The 23454-nt window shown below is 42.8% G+C and overlaps 1 protein-coding gene across 1 annotated transcript in view; it reads right to left on the bottom strand.

Annotated features, from left to right (window-relative positions):
• Positions 1 to 23454, bottom strand: part of ITGA9 (integrin subunit alpha 9) — a 219326-nt gene that overhangs the window by 8057 nt on the left and 187815 nt on the right. The window contains exons 26-27 of the mRNA XM_027675915.1: positions 21332 to 21433; positions 4212 to 4331 (exon numbers count right to left, since the gene is read on the bottom strand). Coding sequence (XP_027531716.1) covers positions 4212 to 4331; positions 21332 to 21433 — 222 coding nt within the window. The remainder of the gene's footprint in view (positions 1 to 4211; positions 4332 to 21331; positions 21434 to 23454) is intronic.

Genomic DNA, 23454 nt, shown 5'->3' with positions numbered 1-23454 from the left:
AGGACAGTAATTAGAGATATCATTCCTATAAGCATAATTAATTTAAAACACATCTCGATCCATATTTTCCATTTCCTCTGAAATATTTCTGGCTTTGTTTGAAAACCCAATACTAAACATTAAAGACTATTTTTGGAATCAATAAAAAGTAGCTTTAAAATCATATTTTGATATATTTGGTCTGCCAAAAATATTTGAATGAAAGCTGTACCATGTCCATAATTATCAGAATAAGTCACTTTCATGCATTAGTCAAATCAGAAGGAAATAGCTATGGCTGGTGTAAGTTATAATACACCATTTCCCATTGTGAAACCAAGCCTAAAACCAGAATTCAGACTAGGTAAGTCACATTTGCTCTGTTATTGGCATTTGGGTTTGAGGGATGCTAATGAATTCCAATAAATACATATGTTGTGTTCCAGCAGTGGGGAGCCTTGGAACCTTAGGTACATATTTGCAATTTTTCAGTCTACATATGTATTCTTTTACTGGTTTGGACTCCTGAAAATGATGCCTGTCTTTCCTCTTTTCTAAAAGACGTTCTGAACCACAAGCCTACCTCTCTCTTGCCAGTGGATTACATTTGTTCACACAGTGCCAGAATAAGAGCAACACAGCTGCAATGGCTGTGGTGTTCTCAGAGTACCCTGCCACGCACAGCTCTGATTTTGAGGACACTGAGACTGGAGAGAACACTCAGCCACAATATTATTGTTACACATTTACATAGCTCATTACATCAAGAAAGATAACAAAGGCATTTTACAAGTACTGGACAAATACCACCACTGAAATGTTGCCTATCTTGAGGGTAGTGAACAAATATTACATGGCAGCTGGTAAACTCACTGGTGAATGCAGTGTTTTCACTACAACAGCAGCATTAACCATTTACTTGTGTGAGAACAATAAAAGATGACAAACTCAATCTTCCTGTAACATTCAGTCAGAATTCAAAAAGCACAGTAAATCAACCGATCTACTGTAAAAAACCCAACATTTGAGTCACTGTTGCAGGAATACAAACCCTTTTGCTCTTGGTAAGCCAAGGGTCTACAAACATTTTGTGATACTCGCTTTGGTTCAGAAAGCGAGAAATAAGAAGAAAATAAACAGACTTCAAATGATCCACACAACTTCTGCCTAGTGAAAACCTAATTATCTGTACAATCACTTTCATTGTCCCATTCCCTTCTCAAGGTTTCCTAGATGTTATCCATAATGAAGATCTATCTATGTTTGGGAGATAGTATAGGTTTGGTCTTGAATCACAGAAGTTAATTATCTGCATTTTTATAACAGGATAATATTGAAAAAGCCTAATTCTAGGCCTACTGAACCTAGCATCTATATCAAAAAAGTAGTACCCTGAGAAGCCTACACAAGATAGCAAGTAACAACTTACTTAAAGCAACTAGATAAGTGGGTAACAAAACCAATAAAATTGAAAAGTTATCAGAAAAACTGTACAAAATGCAATGAGGACTACAGAAAGAAGAATTTCAGAGAACATAAACCAAGTCACAGTTTTTGCAGATTTTATGGACAGACAGGACAGGTATGGGCTATGTAGTTCCTACAGGTAGGGATCATACTTTTATAAATGAGGCAAGCTGAAAAATTAGAGGAAAAAGGTGGGCAGGAACTTGGAAGAAAGTGTGAGAAACTAGTGTTACATGTTTTTAAACTAAGGAGAGATGGTGAAGAAGAAAAGAAAAGAAGGAAATTAAAAGGAGAAGTACAGACTTGTTAAGTTCTGAGGCAGCTGGTGTGTTCCTCTAAATCTCTACAGAGAAGACCTTTGTGAGCTGTGAAATACACCCTTCCCATCAGTTGCCCCTAATAAGTCCTCTCACAGCAAGTTGAGCTGATTGCCTTGTTTGTCTGAACATCAATTATGATTCTTAATTTTTGGCTTCACTATAGTAAATAATGGTTTATTCTTGGAATTACATGTACAGAAAAGAAGAAGCATGTGAACTCTGAATAGGCACAACAACTTGCATCAAAGATATGAAATGCCACTCAGTTTCAACAGCTTTCTCTATTAATGCTGCAATGAAATAAAACTGATTTTTTTTTAAAAAAAGCCCATCCCCTCTCCCCTGAGGTGCATAGGGACATACAATTATGGCACAAAACCTCTTTGGATTTCAATGTAGGGGAGGAGTACATGTATACATATATACATACATATATATGCACATATATATATACACACATATATATATACACATATGCACACACACACACGCACATATATATATTCAATCATAGAATCATTATAGTTGAAAAAGACCTCCAAGATAATTGACTCCTTTGACCAATCACCACCTGATACTAGCAGCTACACAATTTTAATCACTTTTCTCTACAACAAAATCTTAATGATTGAATCCTTTACTAATCATGCAACTCTATGGATAAAGCACTGGAGTACAGTTGGCAAAGCCTGACTTATCTCTAACACAGACTCTGACCAAGGCATCTTACCTTTCTTCACCTCAGCACATCTGCATGCAAAAAGGGCTATGTAAACCTGGTGTTAGTTGCTTGGAATAGTTACTGTTACTTGGAATCTCAAAATTTCTCAAAGCTTTCATTCAACAAAATGGCAGCTTCTTCACATATAACTGAATGATCTCTATAAAATTTAAAAGAGCTCAAGTCTCAAGATTAACCCAGGAAGCAAAGGACTGTATTAACTCTAGTAGAGATTATGAATTGAACTTGTGCGAGTTTCTCCTGGAGACTCACAGTGAAAGGTGATATTCTTCTTATCTTGCACATTTTCAAACATGCCTTTTTATGACAGGAAATGAGCCATATGAAATCAGCAGCAGTAACTCCTTTTTCAAATTGTGTCATTGGGACATAAACCCTGGGTCTCTTCCAATCTCACATTTTTCCATTCTCATGGTTATTCTCCCATCTTAATTTCACTGACTTTTTTTTCCTTTAACTCTTTCTGCCACAGAAAGCAAAAGCATTTCCTAGATGCCAGAAAAACGGAAGTTATGAGATATTCTAGACTGTGGTCAAACATTGTTTTCGAAATGGAAAGCACAGTCAATTTTAACCTGGCCAGTTTATGCTTAAAAATCTCCAAAACCAACTTTAAAAATACTTTAAATCTATATCTCATATAAAATTTATATATTATATGAAGTAGCTTTATAATCCATAATGCAACTATACACACAACTATATCATTTATAATAAGAATTGCATGGCTAGTTTTTGGCCCAGGTTTGTAAATCCATTTTACAGCCTGATGACCTGCAGCGATATGTCCTTTTGCAGCACACTGGGCCTGTGACCTCCAGTCCCAACACAGTCGGCCAGCAGAGCCTGCAGCACATGTGCTGCTAAACTGTGTGAGTCAGACTGCTGGACATCTGCCATGGGAAGCAAAATAGTGCTGGACACGTTCCCATGTGTGTATTTGAGATTTACTTCCCTCAAAGACAGTCCCTGACCTTCACTGTGGTCTTTTAAGTTTATGGATTGGTAACAGGGAACTGAGGAATGAAAACACTTGAAGTTCCTTCCCCTTTTTTTTACCACACAAGATGGTTGCTGCCAAGTATCAGGATCAGCCCACTTTTACCCTGTAACAGTGCCTGGGGTAAAAGAACTGTATCCTATCAGAGACAGTGGGAAGGCTGTCTTTTAACAGGTCCAGGTGCTTCTTGCTCTGGTAACTAACTGATCTGGAACTCTTTGTGTGAGGGATGTGAAGAATTTATTGCTGGAACCTCCTCTCCCCAGGGCATCTACCTCTTGAAAACAGTAGCTACCATCTGATTTTTCCCAGACATGCACCCAATTTCTTTGCCGGTCAAGCAAAATTGACACAATTTTCAGGAAATCCTGCTGAAATCAGTGAGCCTCAGTCATCAGAAAAACATAGAAATGCAAAGTACCTAAGAGTAATATAACAGCAGATTTCTAAGAGGGACATTGTTGTCCTGAAATGGTATCAGAGGTTTCAACTTTTAATAACCATGCCCTAAAAACCCCACTTTTTCACTTCTTCTGTACATCATGAATCCCTCCCTGTCCCTCACGAAAGCTTGCATATGAAATTGTTTTTACTGACTAATTATTCAGTTCCTAAAGCAAATAGATGTTAAAAATACAATGATAAATTTAAGCTTTTTTTCCTGGGACTAGCTTTGGTGTTTATGTTGCATCTGTTGCCTTACCTTCCATAAGAGCACAGCAAGCAATAGGAAGATGAGAATTCCCACCAGCAAACTGATGGCAATGATCCATCCGACAACATATCCACGAGGCTCCAGATTGTGCAAAGCCTCAAAGACCACCTACAAAGCAATTAAAAAAAGATTTTTTATGACTAGAAGTTGTATTGTTTTCTCTTGTACTCATCTCATGAGACACATTGAACCGTGGCCTCCCTGATCATATTTCATCTGTCAAACAAATATGGAATCCATTTAGTGCTTTCCATCTATTTTTAACAAGGGATTTAAAGCTTTCAAGTGGACTTTGAGTAGCCATGTGTTGGATCCAAAGAATATCAGCTTCCATTCCAAAATAACACCTACCGTGTCAATCCCCAAGCCCAGACATTGAGTTTGTTTTGGTGCTGGGCCACCAAGGTGCACAAAGTTTTGCATGAAAAACTCCATCCTTTGGATTGGCAGGGATTGCCATGACATCTTGCACAGTTTGTCCTACTCACCAAGTTCCGGCCCTGCCAAACACCCTGATGCTTCACATGAAACACTTGAGATGAGCTGGCTAACTTTTTTTTCACAAAAAAATTCAGACAACTCATCTCATGGCTAGGCTTCGCGAACGAAGATTTGGGAAGGGCTCTACCCATTTTTCTTGCAAGCGCGTTGGTGGCTAAAAAGGCCAATAGGAGAAAGGCAAGTCCGGTTGCAAAAGACACAGCAGAAGGACTCCTTAGATGGTATATTCTGCAAGGCTCGATTCTTTCTGCGTTGTCTTTTCTCCTCAAGAGTGATCCTGCGTGCTTTCTCAAAAGCATCAGTAGCGTTATAAATGGTCTGTCTCCAGGCCTCCCGATTAGAGGCCAGAGTAGACCAGTTATGGTGATCAATATGCCCGAGGCTGAGTTGTTGCTTCAGGGAGTCCTTGTATCTTTTTTCGGAGCTCCTCTCTTGCGGCAGCCGGTGGCAAGTTCACCATAAAGCAGGATCTTAGGGAGGCGGTGGTCCTTCATCCTGGAGACGTGCCCTGCCCATCGCAGTTGCGTTCTCAGTAGCACGGCCTCAATACTTGTGATTGCTGCCTGTTCAAGAACAGATGTATTGGTCACATAATCTCACCAGTGGATGTTTAGGATTGTACGGAGGCAGCATTGATGGAAGCGTTCTAGGAGACGCAGGTGGTGGCGGTAGATGACCCATGTTTTGGAACCATATAAAAGAGTAGACAGTACTATGGCTCTGTAAACACTGATCTTGGTACTTTTCTTCGAGTGTTTATTACGCCATACTCTTTTATGGAGTTTTCCAAAAGCACTATATGCCTTTGCTAACCTATTGTCTATCTCCCCGTCAATCTTACCATCTGAGGAGATGAGGCTGCCTAAGTAATTAAACTGTTGGACTGATTTGAGTTCTGACTGGCCGATGGTGATGTGGGGATGATGGAGGACTTCCTGAGGTGCAGGTTGATGGAGAACTTATGTCTTCTTTAAGCTGACTTCCAGCCCAAAGAGCTCAGCAGCATCTGCAAAGCAGGATGTTAAACGCTGCAGGGCTGCTTCTGTGTGGGCAACAAGGGTGGCGTCATCAGCGTAAAGCAGCTCCCGGACAAGATGGTTTAGGGTCTTGGTGTGGGCCTTCAGTCGCCTTAGGTTGAATAGGCTTCCATCAGTACGATATCGAATGTAGATACCGTCCTGATCATCGAGGTCTGCCGTGGCCCTTTGGAGCATCATGCTGAAAAAGACTGTGAATAAGGTAGGAGCGAGAATGCAGCCTTGTTTCACACCATTCTTTATTAGAAAGGGCTCAGAAAGTGTGTTGCCATATCTGACTTGGCCGTGCTGATCCTCATGAAGTGAGATGATCATTTTAAGGAACTTGGGAGGACAACCTAAACGTTCCAAAATCTGCCAGAGACCTTTTCTGCTCACAGTATCGAAAGCCTTGGTGAGGTCGACAAAGGTTACATAGAGACCTCTGTTCTGTTCCCTACACTTCTCTTGCAGTTGTCTGAGAACAAATATCATGTCTGTGGTGCTCCTGTTGGCTCTGAAGCCACACTGACTTTCAGGTAGAATTTCTTCTGTTATGGTGGGTATTAGTCTGTTTAGGAGTATTCTTGCCAAGATTTTGCCAGCAATGGAGAGCAGAGTAATACCACGGTAATTTGAACAGTCTGATTTAGTACCTTTCTTCTTATACAAGGTGATGATGACTGCATCACGAAGGTCTGAAGGTAGTTCGCCTAGTTCCCAACAGCGCACCACAAGCTCATGAAATTTAGCATGGAGTGCAAGGCCCCCATGTTTCCAGACTTCGGGTGGAATTCCATCAACCCCAGCTGCCTTGCCGATTTTCACCTGCTGTATGGCCTTGAGGGTTTCTCCTAAAGTGGGGGCAGTATCCAATTCGTATTTCACCGGTTGTTGTGTGATGGACTGAATTGCTGAGTCTTGGACTACACAGTTGGTACTGAAAAGAGTCTGAAAGTGTTCAGACCATCTATTCAGAATGGAGGTCTTATCTGTCAGAAGCGTTTGACCATCTGCACTGAGTAGTGGGCTTTGGACTTGGTATGTAGGCCTGTATGCTGTTTTCAGGGCCTCATAGAATCCTTTGTGATCCCCTGTATCTGCACATAGTTGAGTTTTTGCAGCTAGATCGATCCACCACTTGTTCTGGATGTCACGGAGTTTCTGTTGGAGCTTGCTGCATGCAAGACGAAAGGCTATTTTTCTTGTGTGACAGGATGGCAGTGCAAGGTGTGCTTGGTGGGCAGTTCTCTTCTTCCTCAACATTTTATGGATTTCTTGATTGTTTTCATCAAACCAGTCCTTGTTCTTCTTGAGGGAGAACCCTAAGGATTCTTGAGAGTATTGCAGGATGCTGCTTTTAATATGCTGCCAAATTGTTTCAGGAGAGGAATCTATAGAATTTGTGGAATGGTTTTCAAGCCTAGTTTGAAGGTTTGCCTGGAATCTTTCTCTTACTGTGGCTGATTGGAGATCGTTAACTTGGAGTCTTCTCCTTGGGATACTGCCCCTTTTGGGTTTGAATTTGAGATTGAAATTGAGTTTACAGCGTACAAGCCGATGGTCTGTTTGGCATTCTGCGCTGGGCATCACGCGGGTATGGAGGACATCGCGGACATCTCTCCATCGCACCAAGACATAATCAATGAGGTGCCAATGCTTAGACCTGGGGTGCATCCAGGTTGTCTTCAGACTATTCTTCTGCTGAAAGATAGTATTGGTGATGGTAAACTGTTGCTCCGCGCAGAATTCTAGCAGAAGTCGACCATTATCGTTGCAGTTTCCAACACCATGCTTGCCTAATATTCCTTTCCATGCTTCAAAATTTTTACCTACTCTGGCGTTGAAATCACCAAGGATAATGATCTTATCATCTGCTGGTACCTTTTGGGTAAGGCAGCGCAGGTCAGTGTAAAATTTATCTTTTTCAGCAGGGTCAGCTTAGAGAGTTGGGGCGTATATACTAAAGATGACAACGTGTTGCTTGTTGTTTAGTGGAAGGCATAGGGAGATAATGCGGTCAGAATGGCCTGCCGGCAGATTTTCGAGTTTAGGGACAATAGAGTTTTTGATCATGAAGCCGACACCTGAGAGAGGTTTTTCGGTTCTGGACTTACCTGACCAAAAGAGTGTGTAACCGGCACCATGGTCTCTGACGCTGCCTTCCTCATGAAGGCGGACTTCACTGAGAGCAGCTATGTCGATGTTGAGACGAGCCAGTTCGTGGGCAATTAGGGCAGAACGTCGCTCAGGACGTCCGCTATTCACAGAGTCGAGCATGGTTCTGATGTTCGAACATGCCAGAGTTAATTTAGGTACACCTTTGGAGGCAGGTGCGTGCCTTTGTCTTTTGCTCTTTGTGCGACCGCATTGGAGGAAGATGCCCGTTGGTCTGTGGTTAACCAACCGGGTGAAGGTGGAGATGAGCTTTGTTTAGGCCACCTTTTCTAGGCCCCTCTCTGAGTGGAGCAAGCAGTGTTGTCCTTGAAAAGGCTGCTTGGTCATTCAGGGTGCTGCCCCAAGAGACTCTCATCTCCGTCAGTCTCAAATGACCAATATCCTGAACCGCCTGCATGCAGGGTTGAGTCTGCGGCTCCCAGTGCACCTTTCACCTGCCGTTTCGACCCTCGCCCGTCGCTGCAGGACTTTTTGCATGTGGGTAAAGCCTTCAAGCCTGCCCAATGGATTTTTTAGGTGAGATGCAGTATGCGCGGAACTGAACCCACCCTTTAATCCTAAGGTTCATCTGCCAGGGCCGAGCAAGCTTGGACGGTGGCAGTGAGGTCCTCAGGACGTAGGTTTGATTAGAGTGACCTTCTCTTAGATGGATGGCCTTACGGGGTTAAGCGAGCTCCATCTGCCCGGGTTTGGGATGAGAGTTGTCCTTCTCCTAGGATGACTGCCAGAAGGCTAATGAGCTCATCCTGCCCAAGAATGTAGTGTAACTGATCCTATGGTTTTGACCTGTCTGGCGTGGGCAACCCTACCGAAGGCATGTACCATCGCCAGCATAACTCGCAACCACATAGGGACACGCAGGCTACGTACCTGTTAGAGCGATTTGGGCAAGAGACAACTCGTACATTCCTATTAAATACAAATCACTCCTGCTCTGCTTCACAGGACACATTGTGTGAAAGAGGCAAGGGCATGTGCAGTTGTAGGTTCTTCTGGGAATGCAGATAGCTCTTCTCTTCTCTCTTTTTCTATAGTATGTATGGCAGAGAAATACAGCCAACAGAGATCCTTCCTTCACCATGTCTTAAGAAGAAAATGGGAGCAAATTATACTATTCCTATACCCTGTGTGAATTTTCAGTCTCTTATTTCAATCAAAACCAGTGCCTTAGTGGAAAACTCAAAAACAGGTCTCCTCAGTGAGGGCTATTTCTGTGTTAAAGTTTGCAATTTAATATCCAGCAAACGCAGAGAGGCAGCAGGGACTTTTTAGAGGTAATACATTTGGTTTGTCTGGCTTTGTTTTACAAAATGAAGTAGTTAGCTTTTCTTCCTCCTCCACAAACCACTTTCATCATCTTTGCTTAAAAATGTCAAAACCATTTTGTAGACATGAATTGTTAAATTAGTCTTAAAAAAAAAATTATTTGCTAAAAGTGAGTGAAAATCCAGGAGTTACAGTCACATACAATTACACAATCCCAAGATACTCATCTTTAAGAGGCTAATGAAAGACCCATGAAATACATTCACTCACTGCTGACCCTGTTCAAACAGTTTCATTTATGAGACAGCACAGGGAATGCAATACCATGCAACTCATATGAATCTTGAAGGTGGGCATTCAGGAAAAGGCTGCAAAAGGAAGGAGATGGCAGCACTGGTACAGGGGCCAAAGAGACCCTCAGTTCTCCAACCCTGTGAAAGCCATGGGGATCCTGAGTGAGTGCAGGCAACAGCCCTGCTTTGAGTGGTAGACGGGATAGGACAGCATCCCAAGATCCCACTAATGAACATTTCTCTGTTTCTGTAAGCATCCTCAGCAAACAGACACAAAAATTACAGCCACAGATGAGAGAAAGTGCGTGAGAAGGGCTATATTTTGTCAAGGTGTTCCCATAAAGAGGTAGTCAGAGATCCTTCATCTCAGTTAATGCTGATTAAGACCACAGTTTTTCTGGAGGAGGAATTTGAACATAGCTGATTTACACACACTGCTTTTTTTCTATCAGTGAGATGTTATCAGGCATTTCACAGAATCACAGAATGGGTAAGGCTGGAAGGGATCAAAGTGGGTCATCTGGTCCAACCTCCCTGCTCAACCAGGGTCATCCCAGACCACATTGTACACAATTACATCCAGATGGTACTTGAATCTCTCCAGTGAGGGACACTCCACAACCTCTCTGGGCAATCTGTTCCAGTGCTCAGTCACCTGCATAGTAAAGAACTTTTTCCTCAGATTCAGGTGGAACTTGCTGTGCACCAGTTTCTGCCCGTTGTCTCCTGTCCCATTGCTCTGCACCACTGACCAGAACCTGGTCCATTCTCTTGATACTCTCCCTTCAGATACTTACAGACACTGATGAGGTCCTCTTTCAGTTGATGCCTGCTCAGCTGGTGCTTAGAAAAAATCCAGGAGCCGTTAGTTGGGGTGAGATAAGAAAGGGTTTAATTGTGCCACGGCAATAGATGGTAAATGACGCGTGCGCCCTGGGCTGTGCCCGAGATGTTACATTTATAACAATATCTGGCCAATCCCAAGTGTGTCCACCCTATAACTTTTGGCCTGGTCCACCCCCTGGCCCACCTCCTGGAATTGGGTCGGGGGGCTTTTTGGGACCCCCTCTTCATCATCCTTCATCATCTTCAGGGTACAGAGAGCAGAGTCACCCAGTTCCTTGACTCTGTCCTGAGGTTTAGGCCAAGATACAAGTGTTCCCCAAACAAGACAGGCTTGCCTTGACTAAGAGACTAAACATTTTCTACTAGATACGGGAATAGGGTTGACATGGGGGGTATGGAATGGGGTGAGAGGACTAAGGAATGTATAAACTAAGGGGTGCTAGGGGAGGAGGGAGAAAGGGGTTTGTTTCTAAAATCTACTTCTATTACCTATAAAACTTATAAGGCTTACAAAATTAGAAAAATAAAAAAACATTAGGGGGCTTAAGGCATCACAGTCCTCTCTTCTTCAGACTAAATAGGTCCAGTTCCCTCAGCCTACACTCATAAGAGAGATGCTCCAGTGCCTTAATCATCTTCACTGCCCTTCACTGCAACTGCCCCAGGAGCTCCATCTCTCTGTTGTACTATGGAGCCCAGAAGTGGACACTACACCAAATGTGGCCTCACCTGGGCTGAATAGATGGCCAGGATCACCTCCCTCACAATCTGACAATTAGGAAGACCTAATGCACCCCAAGATACCATCGGCCACAAGGGAACAGTGCTGGCTCATGGACAGCTTGTTGTCCACCAGGACTCCCAAGTCCTTCTAAGCAGAGCTGCTCTCCAGCAGGTCAGGTGTCAGACTGTACTGTTACATAGGGTTATTCCTCCCCAGGACCCTGCATTTATCTTTTTTGAAATTCAGACAGTTCTTCTCTGCCCATCTCTCCAACCCATTAAGGTTCCTTTGAAGGGCTGTACAACCCTCTGGGGCATCGGTCACTTCTCCCAACTTTGTGTTGGCAGTGAACCTGCTGAGGAGGTATCTGTCCCTTCATCCAAGTCACTGATGAGCAAGTTAAACAATACTGGACCCAGTACTGAACTTCAGGGACCCCACTAGTGACAGATCTCCAACTAGACCTTATGCCACTGATTATGACCATCTGGGATCTGCTCTTCAGCAAGTTCTCAATTCACCTCACTGTCCACTCATCCAGTCCACACTTCCTGAGTTTGTCAATGAGGATGTTCTGAGAGACAAGTGTCGAAAGCCTTGCTAAGTCAATGCAGACAATATCCTCTTCTCTCCCCTCATCCGTCCAGGTAGTTGTCTCATTGTAGAAGGCAATCAGGTTGGTCAAGCATGATTTACCTTTAGTGAATCCACGCTGACTACTCCTGATCACCTTCTTTTCCTTCATGTGGATAGAGATGGCCTCCAGAATGAGGTGCTCCATCATCTTTCCAGGGACTGAGGTGAGTCTGGCTGGTTGGTAGTTCCCTGGGCCCTCCTTCTTGCCCTTTTGGAAGACCAGGGTGACATTTGCTTTTTTCCAGTCCTCAGGCACCTCTCCTGAAGGCCACAACCTTTCAAAGATGATTGTGAGCAGCCTTGCTATGGTGTCATGACAATGACACTTGAAAATATAGCAAATGGACACAAACTAAGCTCTACATATACAGCATTATCCAAAAATATTCCCATAACTAGTATCACAATGGTCAAAATAGTTTTCAAACATGGACCAGTTCTTAAACCAAAAAAAAAAGAATAATTTTAGCATTTCAGATATTAGCACCAAGCCTTTGTTTTCAGATATTAGCACCAAGACATTTTGCTGAACTGAGAGTTTCCTAAGCAGCAGTCTCCCTCACAGTCAGTGTAAGGGAAATACCAGACAGAGAGATCAAACACAAACCTTGTGCCTTCCTCCTATTTCTGACGCAGCTTGGAAAGATGATCTGATGTGGCAGTCCATTTTTCACACAACTAAGGTTAGAATCCATCTTATGGACACAAGTCTGATGACTATTTCTTAGATGACAAGGCTCTAATGTTATTTTCCTGACTCTAAAAAACCCCTGAAACTCCTTACATTTTAAGTATTGCCAATTTCAGTGAAGAGACCTTTCAAACAGTCCCTGGATGCAAAGTGAGGTGGTGCCTTCTCTCCACTACTCAGAGAGTAAACGTTAACATATCATAACCTCCAGCAAAATAGACCTGTACGCACTTTATGATGTCAAAAGACAGAGCCAGGAATAGCTGCAGAGATAAAACCATACATAATCTCTGCATCAAGAGCTCCACATTTTAGGTTTGAAGCACACTGGCTAGAATAGCTTGGCTATTGCAGTCACAGCTTAAGCTACAAGGGTAGAACAACAACAGCTTCTTATCTATCTGGTTTCTTCTAGCAGTCTGGAATCAACATACATGCATAAAAAAAACCCCATTCATGGTTTGGAGAGGAACAGGGATGTTGTGCATACTAACGTCGCTAGCTGTCTTAAGCCCTCAAAATCTGCCTGCACTAATACTCAGTCACTGCAATAAGTTTTGGTGAGGAAGGTACCAACAACAAAAAACCCAAGCCAAACCCCAGTCAAATCATGCAGGGTGAGCCCCCTCAAGCCCATTTAGACAAAGCTGTTTATGTTTTAAATTTTTGACTTTTCCCCTGGATTCTCATTTTCCTGCTCTTTTTTTGCAATTTTTCCTCGTTAGTGTCATCTCAACCTAAGACTGCTCCTGCAGTTCAAGTATGGGACCTGGTGTCTGGACAGTGGTCCAGCCCTCATCAATTGATAACCTAAGGTAGGGGTTATGCTTGTGTTTCTACAGATGATGGATCGCGGTGGGTTCCTGCTTGGTGTATGTGTCCTTTTTTGCCTCGGGGGAACTGGTAGTGATGACTCCTAAGCGGAACAGCTCGAACGACTCAGCCCGGTGGAACAGCCACAACGTCTGGGTGACCCTGATGAAAGCACTGAACCAAACTACCTTCTGTGCCTCCTTGGAGAAACCAGAGCTGCCTTGTTGGGGCACCTGTAAATAACTCTAATGCAGTGAAATTTGTTTCTAATGTTACACGATTACCTGATTTAGCAACAAAGGCTTGTAATGCTTCTGCGCAGAGTTGCATTGCAAATGTAAACAACTGGCTTGTTAAGCTACCAGTAGGCATTGCACCACAGGAGTTGGATATTTTGGGTACCTTAACTGCTACTGGTTGCTTTTATTTTGACTATACGGGTGCAACACCGCTGGCTAATAAGTACAGTAAGGGATATGATGCTTCTGCTACCACAGAAACCCTTTCACAAGACTTGTCTCCAGATATGCCCTTTTACCAGAATGCATCTGCTTGTTTATATACACGCAAGCGACCCTCACCTGGTGTAACAGTTGCTCGTCAACTCCCGAAAGGATACTTTTTGATTTGTGGCAATTGGGGATGGCCAGGTATTCCGGCAAAGCCCACTGGGGGACCCTGTACCTTTGGTAAATTAGGTTTGCTTACCCCCACAGAAAAGCTTTTATTGAATCATTCCCATCTCTACAGTCATGTTTTGACCAAATGGTCACTGGCCCTTGACTCTAAATGTCAGGACACGTTAACCTTGTGGGGTCAGGCATCTATTGTGTCTGCCTCTCTGTTTTTGCCACAAGTTGCCTCAGCAAAAGCGTTAAAGCAAATCAAAGCCTTGGCATGCTGGGTGAACAAACAAGCAAATTTGACCTCAGATATTTTGTATAAGCTTGCCACTGATGTAGATAGTGCACGGCATGCTACACTGCAGAATCGTGCTGCTATTGATTTTTTCCTATTAGCACATGGACATGGTTGTCAGGAGTTTGAAGGCATGTGTTGTTTAAATATCTCAGATCACTCTGAATCCATCTACAGACAAATTGCCACACTTGAAGAACAAACAAAGAAGATCACACAGAAAACTGGGGTTTTTGGCCTGGAAGGCTGGTTGTCTAGTTGGGGCATTTCGGGTTGGTTACTGTCCTTACTTAAGATGGGGGTCTTAGTTTTGATGATGGTTGTGGTTGTGCTAGTAATGTTACCATGTATTGTGTCGTGTTCGCGAAGGGCTCTGCAAAGGACGATGCAGGTAATATTTCTCGCACAATTACAGAAAGGGGGAATTGAAGGGGTTAATAGCGGGTCTATTAGCTCCCAGGATGAAGATATTGACTGGGCAAACTTTCGGGTGTATCCTTGATGACAAGGAAGTCAGTACGCAGCCCTAATGGAGAAAACAAAGGCAGACTGTAAAGTTGGTAGGCCTAGGATGTGGGAACTGCAATAAGGCCTTGAGCTTTGCCAAATGTATCGCCCATAGAACCTAGCCAATGAAAATGCTGTTGCTTGCTTACCTAAAATAAGGATACTGCTTGCTGCTAGCAAGGGGTATAAAAAAAGCAGATGAGAAAATAGAGACATCTTTTCTGCACATAACTGACTCCTTGCATCTTTATTGGCCGTCACAACTCAACACCAACATAATCAGACTGCGCAGACAGTGTATATTGCATCTCTGGAGTATCAGAAGGAAGCCAGTACAGTCAGCGGTGGGAGGCCAGGGAAGCAAGTCATCCCTGGTGGGAAGGTTGGAGGCAGAGTGTGATGGTACTAAAGAGAAGCATGCCATCCACCGGCCACCACTTGACCTGCTGGCCATTGTGCAGTCTCTGAAAGTCGATCTTGAGCACATTTTGAAGTCCTCATCTTTTCCACCCCAGCAGCAAAGCCCCTACAGAGTGGCCAACATGTTGGGGAACACAAGGCAGTCCCCAGCTCAAGGTAGCCCTGACATATAGAGAAGATGGGAGTGATAAGAGTAACTGATGCAGAAGATAAGGGGGGTGGGGTTGGGAAAGCATCCCAGAGAGGTCAGTAGGGACAGCAGCTGTCTGGTTCACAGGAAGCACATGCAACAGTCATTAAATATGGAGTGAACTAGAGGCTTTTTTTCAGACTCCAATGAAATGCCAGGGAAAGGCCATGAAAAAGACTTGTCTTGATGATGTACGAAGAGTTTTAGTTTCATATTTATCTTTTGCATTTCACACTGTACATGTGGGATCTGAAAGCAGGGATGCCCAGGAGGCAGTGCAGCTTGCCATTTAGCTGTATGTAGCTTGCACCTCAATCAGGTTTCACACAACAAAACTGGCCTTCTGGAAAATAACTGAGATCTGCACCCAACCACTGATTTCTGAAATGCTGAAACCAGAAGGACAAGGGCACCTACCAGTTCATCTTCTACCCATGCCAAACACTCGCTATATCCTGATGGCTATATCTTAGTGAATAAATTAAAAATAATCAGAATTTTTTTTTTAGTGCTTTTAAAACATCCTATTTCAGTAAAGCGTGTAGGCAAGAAGTTGACTGAGTAGGAATTTTTGAAAATATTTGAAGTTCATACTGTGCCAAAGCCCTTTGCAGAATAGGCACACACTACTGCACTAGGACTCAGAAAGACAAAAAACATACTTCAGCAAAATCTTGTTAAAAATACATAATTGAAAATTTTTCATTTCTTTTTGCTTATGTACATGAAATGAATTATGTACATGAAATGTGTATAAATATGCGTTATGAACCACAGCACTATGGCTTATAAAAAAATGCTATTTTATTTCTGTATTATCACCCAAAATATTTCTGGTTTTTCATACCCCATTGCACTGCTGGTTGACTTTTCCATTTAAGTGCTGTTATGTTTGGGGCGACTTCAGCAGTAAAGACACCATTCTCCTACACATCTGTAAATATATTTATATGCATCCCTTATATATTTTATTTATTTAGATATACTAAGAAAAGCATTGCAAGTTCTTGAAAAATACAAACATGAGGTGTCCTTGCAACATGCTTGTCTCTATCCCTGGGAAATTAACTGTATTTTATTATTATTATGTATTGTTCTGTTCCTTTACCCAAGTGTGTGTTTCTACCTGTCAGACTGCACTGTAAAGACAAGAAAACCTGTAAAAGGAAAGTTACAATAGCAGATGGAAAGGTAAAGCAACAAAATGAAAACAATAAAGCAGCAAATAACCCACTGGTGCGAGGCTGCAAAGCTGCTGGAGAAAGCTCTGGCCAGGATCAAAAAGCTAAGCTGGAGAGCTGGTGCCTTAAAATGTTGAGTGCTTCTAAAAAAAGAGAGAGGTTGGTGGTGGATTGCTGAGTGGAGGAAGTATTTCCACATGCATTAAAAAAATGCTGGGACATCATGAGCACTGTCCAGTACCACAGGCTGCTCCTTCCAACAGACATGGAGAACAGGACGAAGTTCTCCATGCTGCAGGCAGACAGCTAAAGCTTAGGCACGTGAATACGCATTTAAATCTCTTTGCGTATAAATACGCATATAAAGATACCTTGTAGGTCTTCACAAGCGTAAACCTAATTTTTATGAGTTTTTCTTTTTGCTATTGTTCTTCCCCAAAATATATTTGTTTATCATTGCAAACATAAACCTATCTAAATCCTGAGGAAAAAAAATCCATGGAGGACAACCACTTGCCTGTGTTGCACTAAACCTGGGGTGACTGAGCTGAAAATGAGAGAAAAGTGAACTCTACCCACATGGCAGGAAATGTTCAAAGGCTTGATGGAGCATACCTGTACTCAGCTGACAGCACCAGACAGCTATATAGCAGCCTTAAGCTCTACAGGGCACTATGTTGCAGAAGCTGCACGTGTTTTATCTGGGGATGCCTTTTCATGCATTCAGCTTTGCGTGCACTCACTTTCAAGACAGGAAGAATCAGAGGCATTCGGATGGTTTTGTTGTAGCAAAATCCAACCAATTCTTCCTTCCACACTTCTACAGGAAGTCCTTTTGCTCTTTAAGAGCGCTCCTCCTCCTCCTGCACATAAGCAGTGAGCACAGAATGTGGATCCTTGGATCTGGTGTATTTGACTACTGTGGTCTCATGGAGCTTATTGTTGGTTTCACCTCACTAGCAGAGAAGAAGGGAGCCAAACCTTCATGGAAACCCATATGCTGAAGAAAATTAAGTATGCCTTCTGCAAATACCACACCATCAGTTTCAGCCACTATATACTTGTGTTAATACCACTATCATCACAAAGCCAAATCCAAGCTTTGCTCACCTTCTTCATGTGATTTGTCCCAAATAAGAGTTCAAGCAGCCTGTTGTAACCAGAGACAGAATATACAATTCCAAATCACATAAAATCATATCCAAATCTGGAGACGTTATGTCTGAGAATTGCATAAATGCATCTATTTTTTAAAAAATGGGTTCATTTCACAGACAGCCTGCTACCCAACTTAGAGATCTTTACATATGCTATTGCATCTCCCTTATGAATTGTCTTCTGGAGTTTCTGACAAAGCTGGTGTTTATATGGGTTGTCCAGTGATAGTTCTTATACTAGCATCACAAATATGAGTCTTCCTTTTTCGATTGTCTTCTTTTTCCATTTGTCTTCTTTACAGAGAGTTTGCATGTGAAGGACCAGAAACCAGAATGGGGAAAATTTCAGAAGTGGAAAAAGATGTACAGTGATTGAAAGGACTTTATGATACAGACTTTACAGTTTATTATGTATATACACATTGTATGCTTTCCCAGAATTTGTATTTCTCGGGCATGTCCCGGCTTGTTCAGCTCCCTGCTCCTCTGTTTCTCTGCCGATTGGCTGGAGAAGCTGCAGAGTGGAGACAGCCCCCATTTGCCCTTTCCTCCCCTGGTTCCCCCTGCGCTCCTCCCCTTTTGCCCATGTCCCTATCCTGGTTTGTCCCCTCACCTGTCTGTCTCCTGCTCCGCCCTATGTTCTGGCCCTTTCCCTCCGGAGCTGATAAAACCCGTGGGCGCGCTGGAATAAATTCTCTATCTGCATCCCACCTTTGTGTCCCGGATCCGTGCTGTGTCGCAGCCCCATTCCATTCCTCCCTTCAGACCACGGCATTTGCACACTGATATTGTACAATATATTGCGAAAGTGCCCAGTGAAGTAATGACACCTGTTTTCAAAGAACGATTTAAATGTGCTAATAAGTCTACATTTAACCATAGAGAGCAAAAAGGCCTTTTCTACTTTACCATGATAAAGTGTCTAAGAAAATGTATTTTCATTGTTAGGGAACACAAACTCATTGGAAGTCCATGCAGAACTGTTCAGAAGGAACTGCTATCCAAATGAATGTGGTAGCAGTCCATGGTCAATGAAGAGTATAGGATGAACTTTAAAAGGGAAGGGAGGAGTACGAACAAAGACATTTTCTTTCTCCTGTCTGTATTTCCAGCTGAATAGTTGTGGCTTGCAACAAGTACTATTCCCTTCTGCATTCCACAAGAAGAGAACAGGGGAAAATGAATACATTGAGCCAAACCACCTCTTAAATTTTTGCCTGAACATGACCCTATCCAAAACATACAGCAATGGTGAAGCCAACAGACATATGGAAATAGCATAAAGGAGAGAGCAAATGGCACTCGCATGAGAAAAGACTTGAAACTACAAATTGATGTTACATGGCTACAATATGTCAAGCATGCTCATTTACAGCTAGGGCTTCCCAGGACCTAGAAGCAATCTCTTATTTGAAGATTAATATAGCTTCCAGCACACACAGTGCACTGCATAATTGATGCAACTCAAGACTTGCTGAAAGGCTTTCTGGGAACAGGCAAAGGACAATTCTTTTTTTTCTTTTTTTTTCTTCAAGCATTAGATAACAATGAAATACAACAGAGCTTGCATTCCTAGATAAAAGCATTTCTAAATTTTGAATATTAAATAACAGTAATCCCACACATTTTACATTGTGCCTATCATTCTGAGAGATTCTAAAAACCTTTACAGATGAAAATATTTGGCATAGATATATTCTATATTCCTCTATTTCAGCGGGGGCATGGGTGTCACAGTCATATGGTATTCAGTCATTAATGAAATTCTGTCATACAGTTGCAAGATTTGCTCTGTGCAACCTGCAGAACTAAAGAGAGATCAAGCAACAATCAGGGCTGCAGGTCACTTATAAGGCACATTCCCAGCAAAGGCTAGCTATGTTTTTCATGTCAGCGGCCAAGCCTATTCTTTAATGCACTTTAGAATGGTCCAGAAACCTGACAAAGAAAATAAAACTGAAGGGGAAAAATGAGGTCCTATCATATAAAATACTCCTTTTTCTGACAGGTCTAATAAAATCAAAAGTTAAAACTAGGGTTACAGACATGATTGTTGATGAATACATCTGGTATAGGTAGCTCAGTTTGCAAGCTGCAGATAGAGATGCAGATTGAAATGTGGATTGAGCTCTGGGTGGGAGCCTGAGACAAGAGGCCGTGAACCCTATGGTAAATGAAGAGTAGGTGCCAGCCAGGTACATGCACACTGAGAGACATAGCAATGAACTACCTACCTTTTGGATATCAAAAGGCAGGAAGACTAGTAGAGCCAATCAGGTGGATGCACGCTGGGAGACACAGCAGGAGTAGAGGACTCAGGAGGAAGAGAGTGCCCTGCATGCAGCTTGGACTGCGAGCAGATAAAAGCTCAGCAGTTCCTTGGTTGGGAGTCCTCCTTGGAGGTGCCCGGCTCAGACTGTTTCTGTGTTACCGCACCACGAATTAATTGCTTTATGTAACTAGACATCTGAGACCCTGCTATGGGAAATTTGGGGTCAAACCAGTAAGGAAACCTCATCTGACTGTGCGTGTGGGGAGTTTGTAGGGAGTTGAGCAGGGCACCCATTGGCTTAACTGGAGTTGCCCACTGTGAAAGGGCTTCAGTACCAGCAGTGTTGGGAGTGTGACTGCCAGAGTCTTGTGAATGGTCAGACTGCGAAGTTTCCTTAACACGATGGTGGACAAGATGGGCATTATAGTGGTGTCTCTACTTTCCGATTTAAAGTAGCAAGGAGATGCAGGCCTAATTTGCCTGGGGGGTTTTAAATCCAGTATCTCTGAGATGAGTGCTTTAATTTGGGGCGTCAGTGTCTTCCAAAAGTGTGTTGAACTCAATGCTCTCATACTGAGATCTCAATGTCACTCACTTAAAATGGAGGCAATAATATAGGTTGGTGGAGACAACATCCACTAGGGAGAGAAGGATAACTGAGAGTAGGGATCATGTTCTGAAAATACACCGCAAGAACAAAAATAGAAAGTAGTCCAGATTATCTCTGATCCTCATGTGAGAGAGGAATAAGAAATGAAATTTTAAAATTTCACTAGGCAAAAATTACGTTGAATTTGAGTGTGGTCTCCTGGTCAATCTTCACGTGTAAGTATTACACAATTTGGTAGTAGTAAACCAAAGCCATTACCCCTCCTTTTCCAGCAGATCAGCCAGTAAACATCTTACAGTACAGTTTTCTTACAGACAAAACTATAAAGTGAATTCACCTTGACCTTTGATATTTCACCTTCAATTTTCAATTCACCCTCACGCCGATCAATACAAAATGTGGTATCAGCTCATACTTCATTTTTATCAGCTCAGTACAATGGAAGAGTTAAATGTATTACTGAAAGTTTAGATATCCTTGTCCATTTTCACATATCATTAACACTTCTAAATATTTTATTCTGGCACATGTGAAAAGACATTGCTGGGGTTTCAAGTCTCTGCTAGGTTTTCAAGGAAAATCTGAATTAGATTAACGCTAAAACAGGAAGTTAAAACTAATTTTTGCATTAATACCTCGAGGGTATTAAACTTTTAGCTTGTACAACACAGATCGCTCTGTTTCCATATAACATCATTCACTCTGCTGACACAGTTATCACAGAGAGCAAAACCAAAGAAGCACAGTTCACAGCACTGTAAGTCTAGCCAAACAAAGTCTGGGCTGGCCTAGCCCAAGCCTAGCCACAAATTCCAGATTGTATAGAGATCTCAGTGATCTCCAGCCTACTCAGTTAAGGACACCTTTCTCTTCAGGTTTATTTACTTACTAATTTTTCTTCTGGGCTCCCACTGGGCACCTCCACAACTCTGAGGTCACCGTCCATCCTCAACCTTGCCCTTGTGACAAACTGGATGACCGAGGAACTGTCCTGAGAAGTAAAAAGAGGAAGAATTGGATTTAAGGGTGCAAAACAACAACAACAAAATCACCAATCTCCCTGCCAAAAAAAAAAAAACCCCAAACCATCAGAATTTGCCAGTGTAATAAAAACATCTAGACAAAGCTTAGTAGAGGTTAGGTTGACAGTTAAATACTAGCCTGGTTAAAACACTGCTTTGAAAAAATATTCCTTATGCTCATAACAGACAGATATCACTGAGCATAATATTTCAGAATAAAACAAAATCAGGTATGTTGGACTTAAAACACATACTTTGTATTCGGTTTGTTCATGTTTCCCACATCTAACAAAAAAGCAAGACAGAATATTGCTAATAACACAAATAGGCTCAGTATTAACCATGAAAAAATGCTCTCAATTGTTTTTCCATTGAACAGAAAAATTATACACAAAATCTTGGACAAAATCCAGTATAACCCAAGGGGAAAACTTCCTAATTATTTAAATCTGTGGTGGGGGGAAACAGTTTTCCCCCCTAGAGTTATAAAGTGGTAATCCCCGAGGGGGGTTGACCCTTTGGGGTCGAGCCAATGAACGCTCCTGCAAAATGTAAACATATCACTAGACCGAAAAAGAAAGTAGTTGTAGTAGTTGTAGTTGGAGAGGTGGCCATGTTGTAAGAGCCACGAGGAGCAGAGGCAGGAGCCCCTTGGGGGCTCTGGCCCCCCCAGCCCCTGGTTGGGGGGTTACAGGGACTTGGAACAGTGTTAAAACTGGACTGAGTACCTGTAGCTGAAAGCTGGGGGAAGCTTCTGTACCGGGAGCAGCAAAGGGAGCAGCGGCAAAACAGCACTGACCAAGAAGCAGTGGCAGAGAGCCAAGAGATAAGAGCAAGTAGCTAAGACAAGATGCAGCTAAGCAAAGAGACACAGAGTTGTCTGAAGAAAAGGAAAGCAGCAGCAGAAAGAAAACTAAGCCACTACAGAGAGAGAGTTTGGGGTAAGGACTGCAACCAAAACTCCCCCAAACTCCTTGGAGACCTCTCCTCTCATAGAGAGGAGGGGGTGGTGGACTCTCGCCTGAGAGGAGTCCTAAAATGCAGCAGCACTGCTGCAAAGAGAGGAGCTAAGAAGCTCAGAGGCATCCCGGAGCTGGACCAGGATGGTCAGAGAAGAATGTGGAGGGGGTGACTTTGGCCACCCCTAGCTGAGAAGCTAGAAGCCTGAGATCAGAGCACGAGAGCTCTGATAGAACTCTTGAGGCAAAGGCCTTCAGCTGAAAGCTGCCCGAGATGTTCTGACTCAGGGGTGAATACCCTGAAGAAGGGACCTTCATGGGGGTCTTACACCCCATGATATGATGTGGTGAAGCGAGTCTTGTCCCTGCTACGCAGCCCACGGAAGAGAAGACCCTCGTTGGAGATGAAGGGCCGAGGAGCTTGGATATCCCCTCGTGTGTACTGGCAGAGATCCAGCTACAGCTGCTGCATGGAAGACAGAGAGAAACTGCTGCCTTAGAGGGACTGCTGCTCTGAGAGAGGAAAGGATCTTTCCCTTCTTCCCTCCTGGACTTTTATTTGGAAGGGAGAAGAGATTTGATCCACTGTAAATACTGTATGTCATGGTAGAGATAGTTGAGATTGTGTATGTAGTGTATTATACTATTTATTTGTTGTACAGTCTTGTATATATTCCCTTCCCCCCATTTTGAGTCTCGTGTGGTGTCTGGAAAACCCATCTCACACTGGGTTGAGATGTGGGAGGGGGGGCTAGAACTAGGGAATTGGATTTTGGGGCTCTCAAACCATGACAAAATCTGTGTATGGTAGATATCTTAAATATTTACTGTACATCTTGTCTTATTGATATATATTTCTGCCATGAAATGCATGGTACATTTTGACAGGCACATTTCAGTAAGATGCCATTTCAGCTTATAGGTTAGTCATTTGTATGCAGTTCACCTTGGGAAGGGTAAGTGGTAAGTAGCAAATGGCACATATTGGTGATACTGACCCAAACACATGTGTAAATACTATACATCTTTTA

This window comes from Neopelma chrysocephalum, unplaced genomic scaffold (genome assembly GCF_003984885.1).
Source record: "Neopelma chrysocephalum unplaced genomic scaffold, ASM398488v2 Primary Assembly neopelma1_26, whole genome shotgun sequence".
Taxonomy (NCBI): Eukaryota; Metazoa; Chordata; class Aves; order Passeriformes; family Pipridae; genus Neopelma; species Neopelma chrysocephalum.
This window is presented reverse-complemented; position numbering and strand designations above follow the sequence as displayed.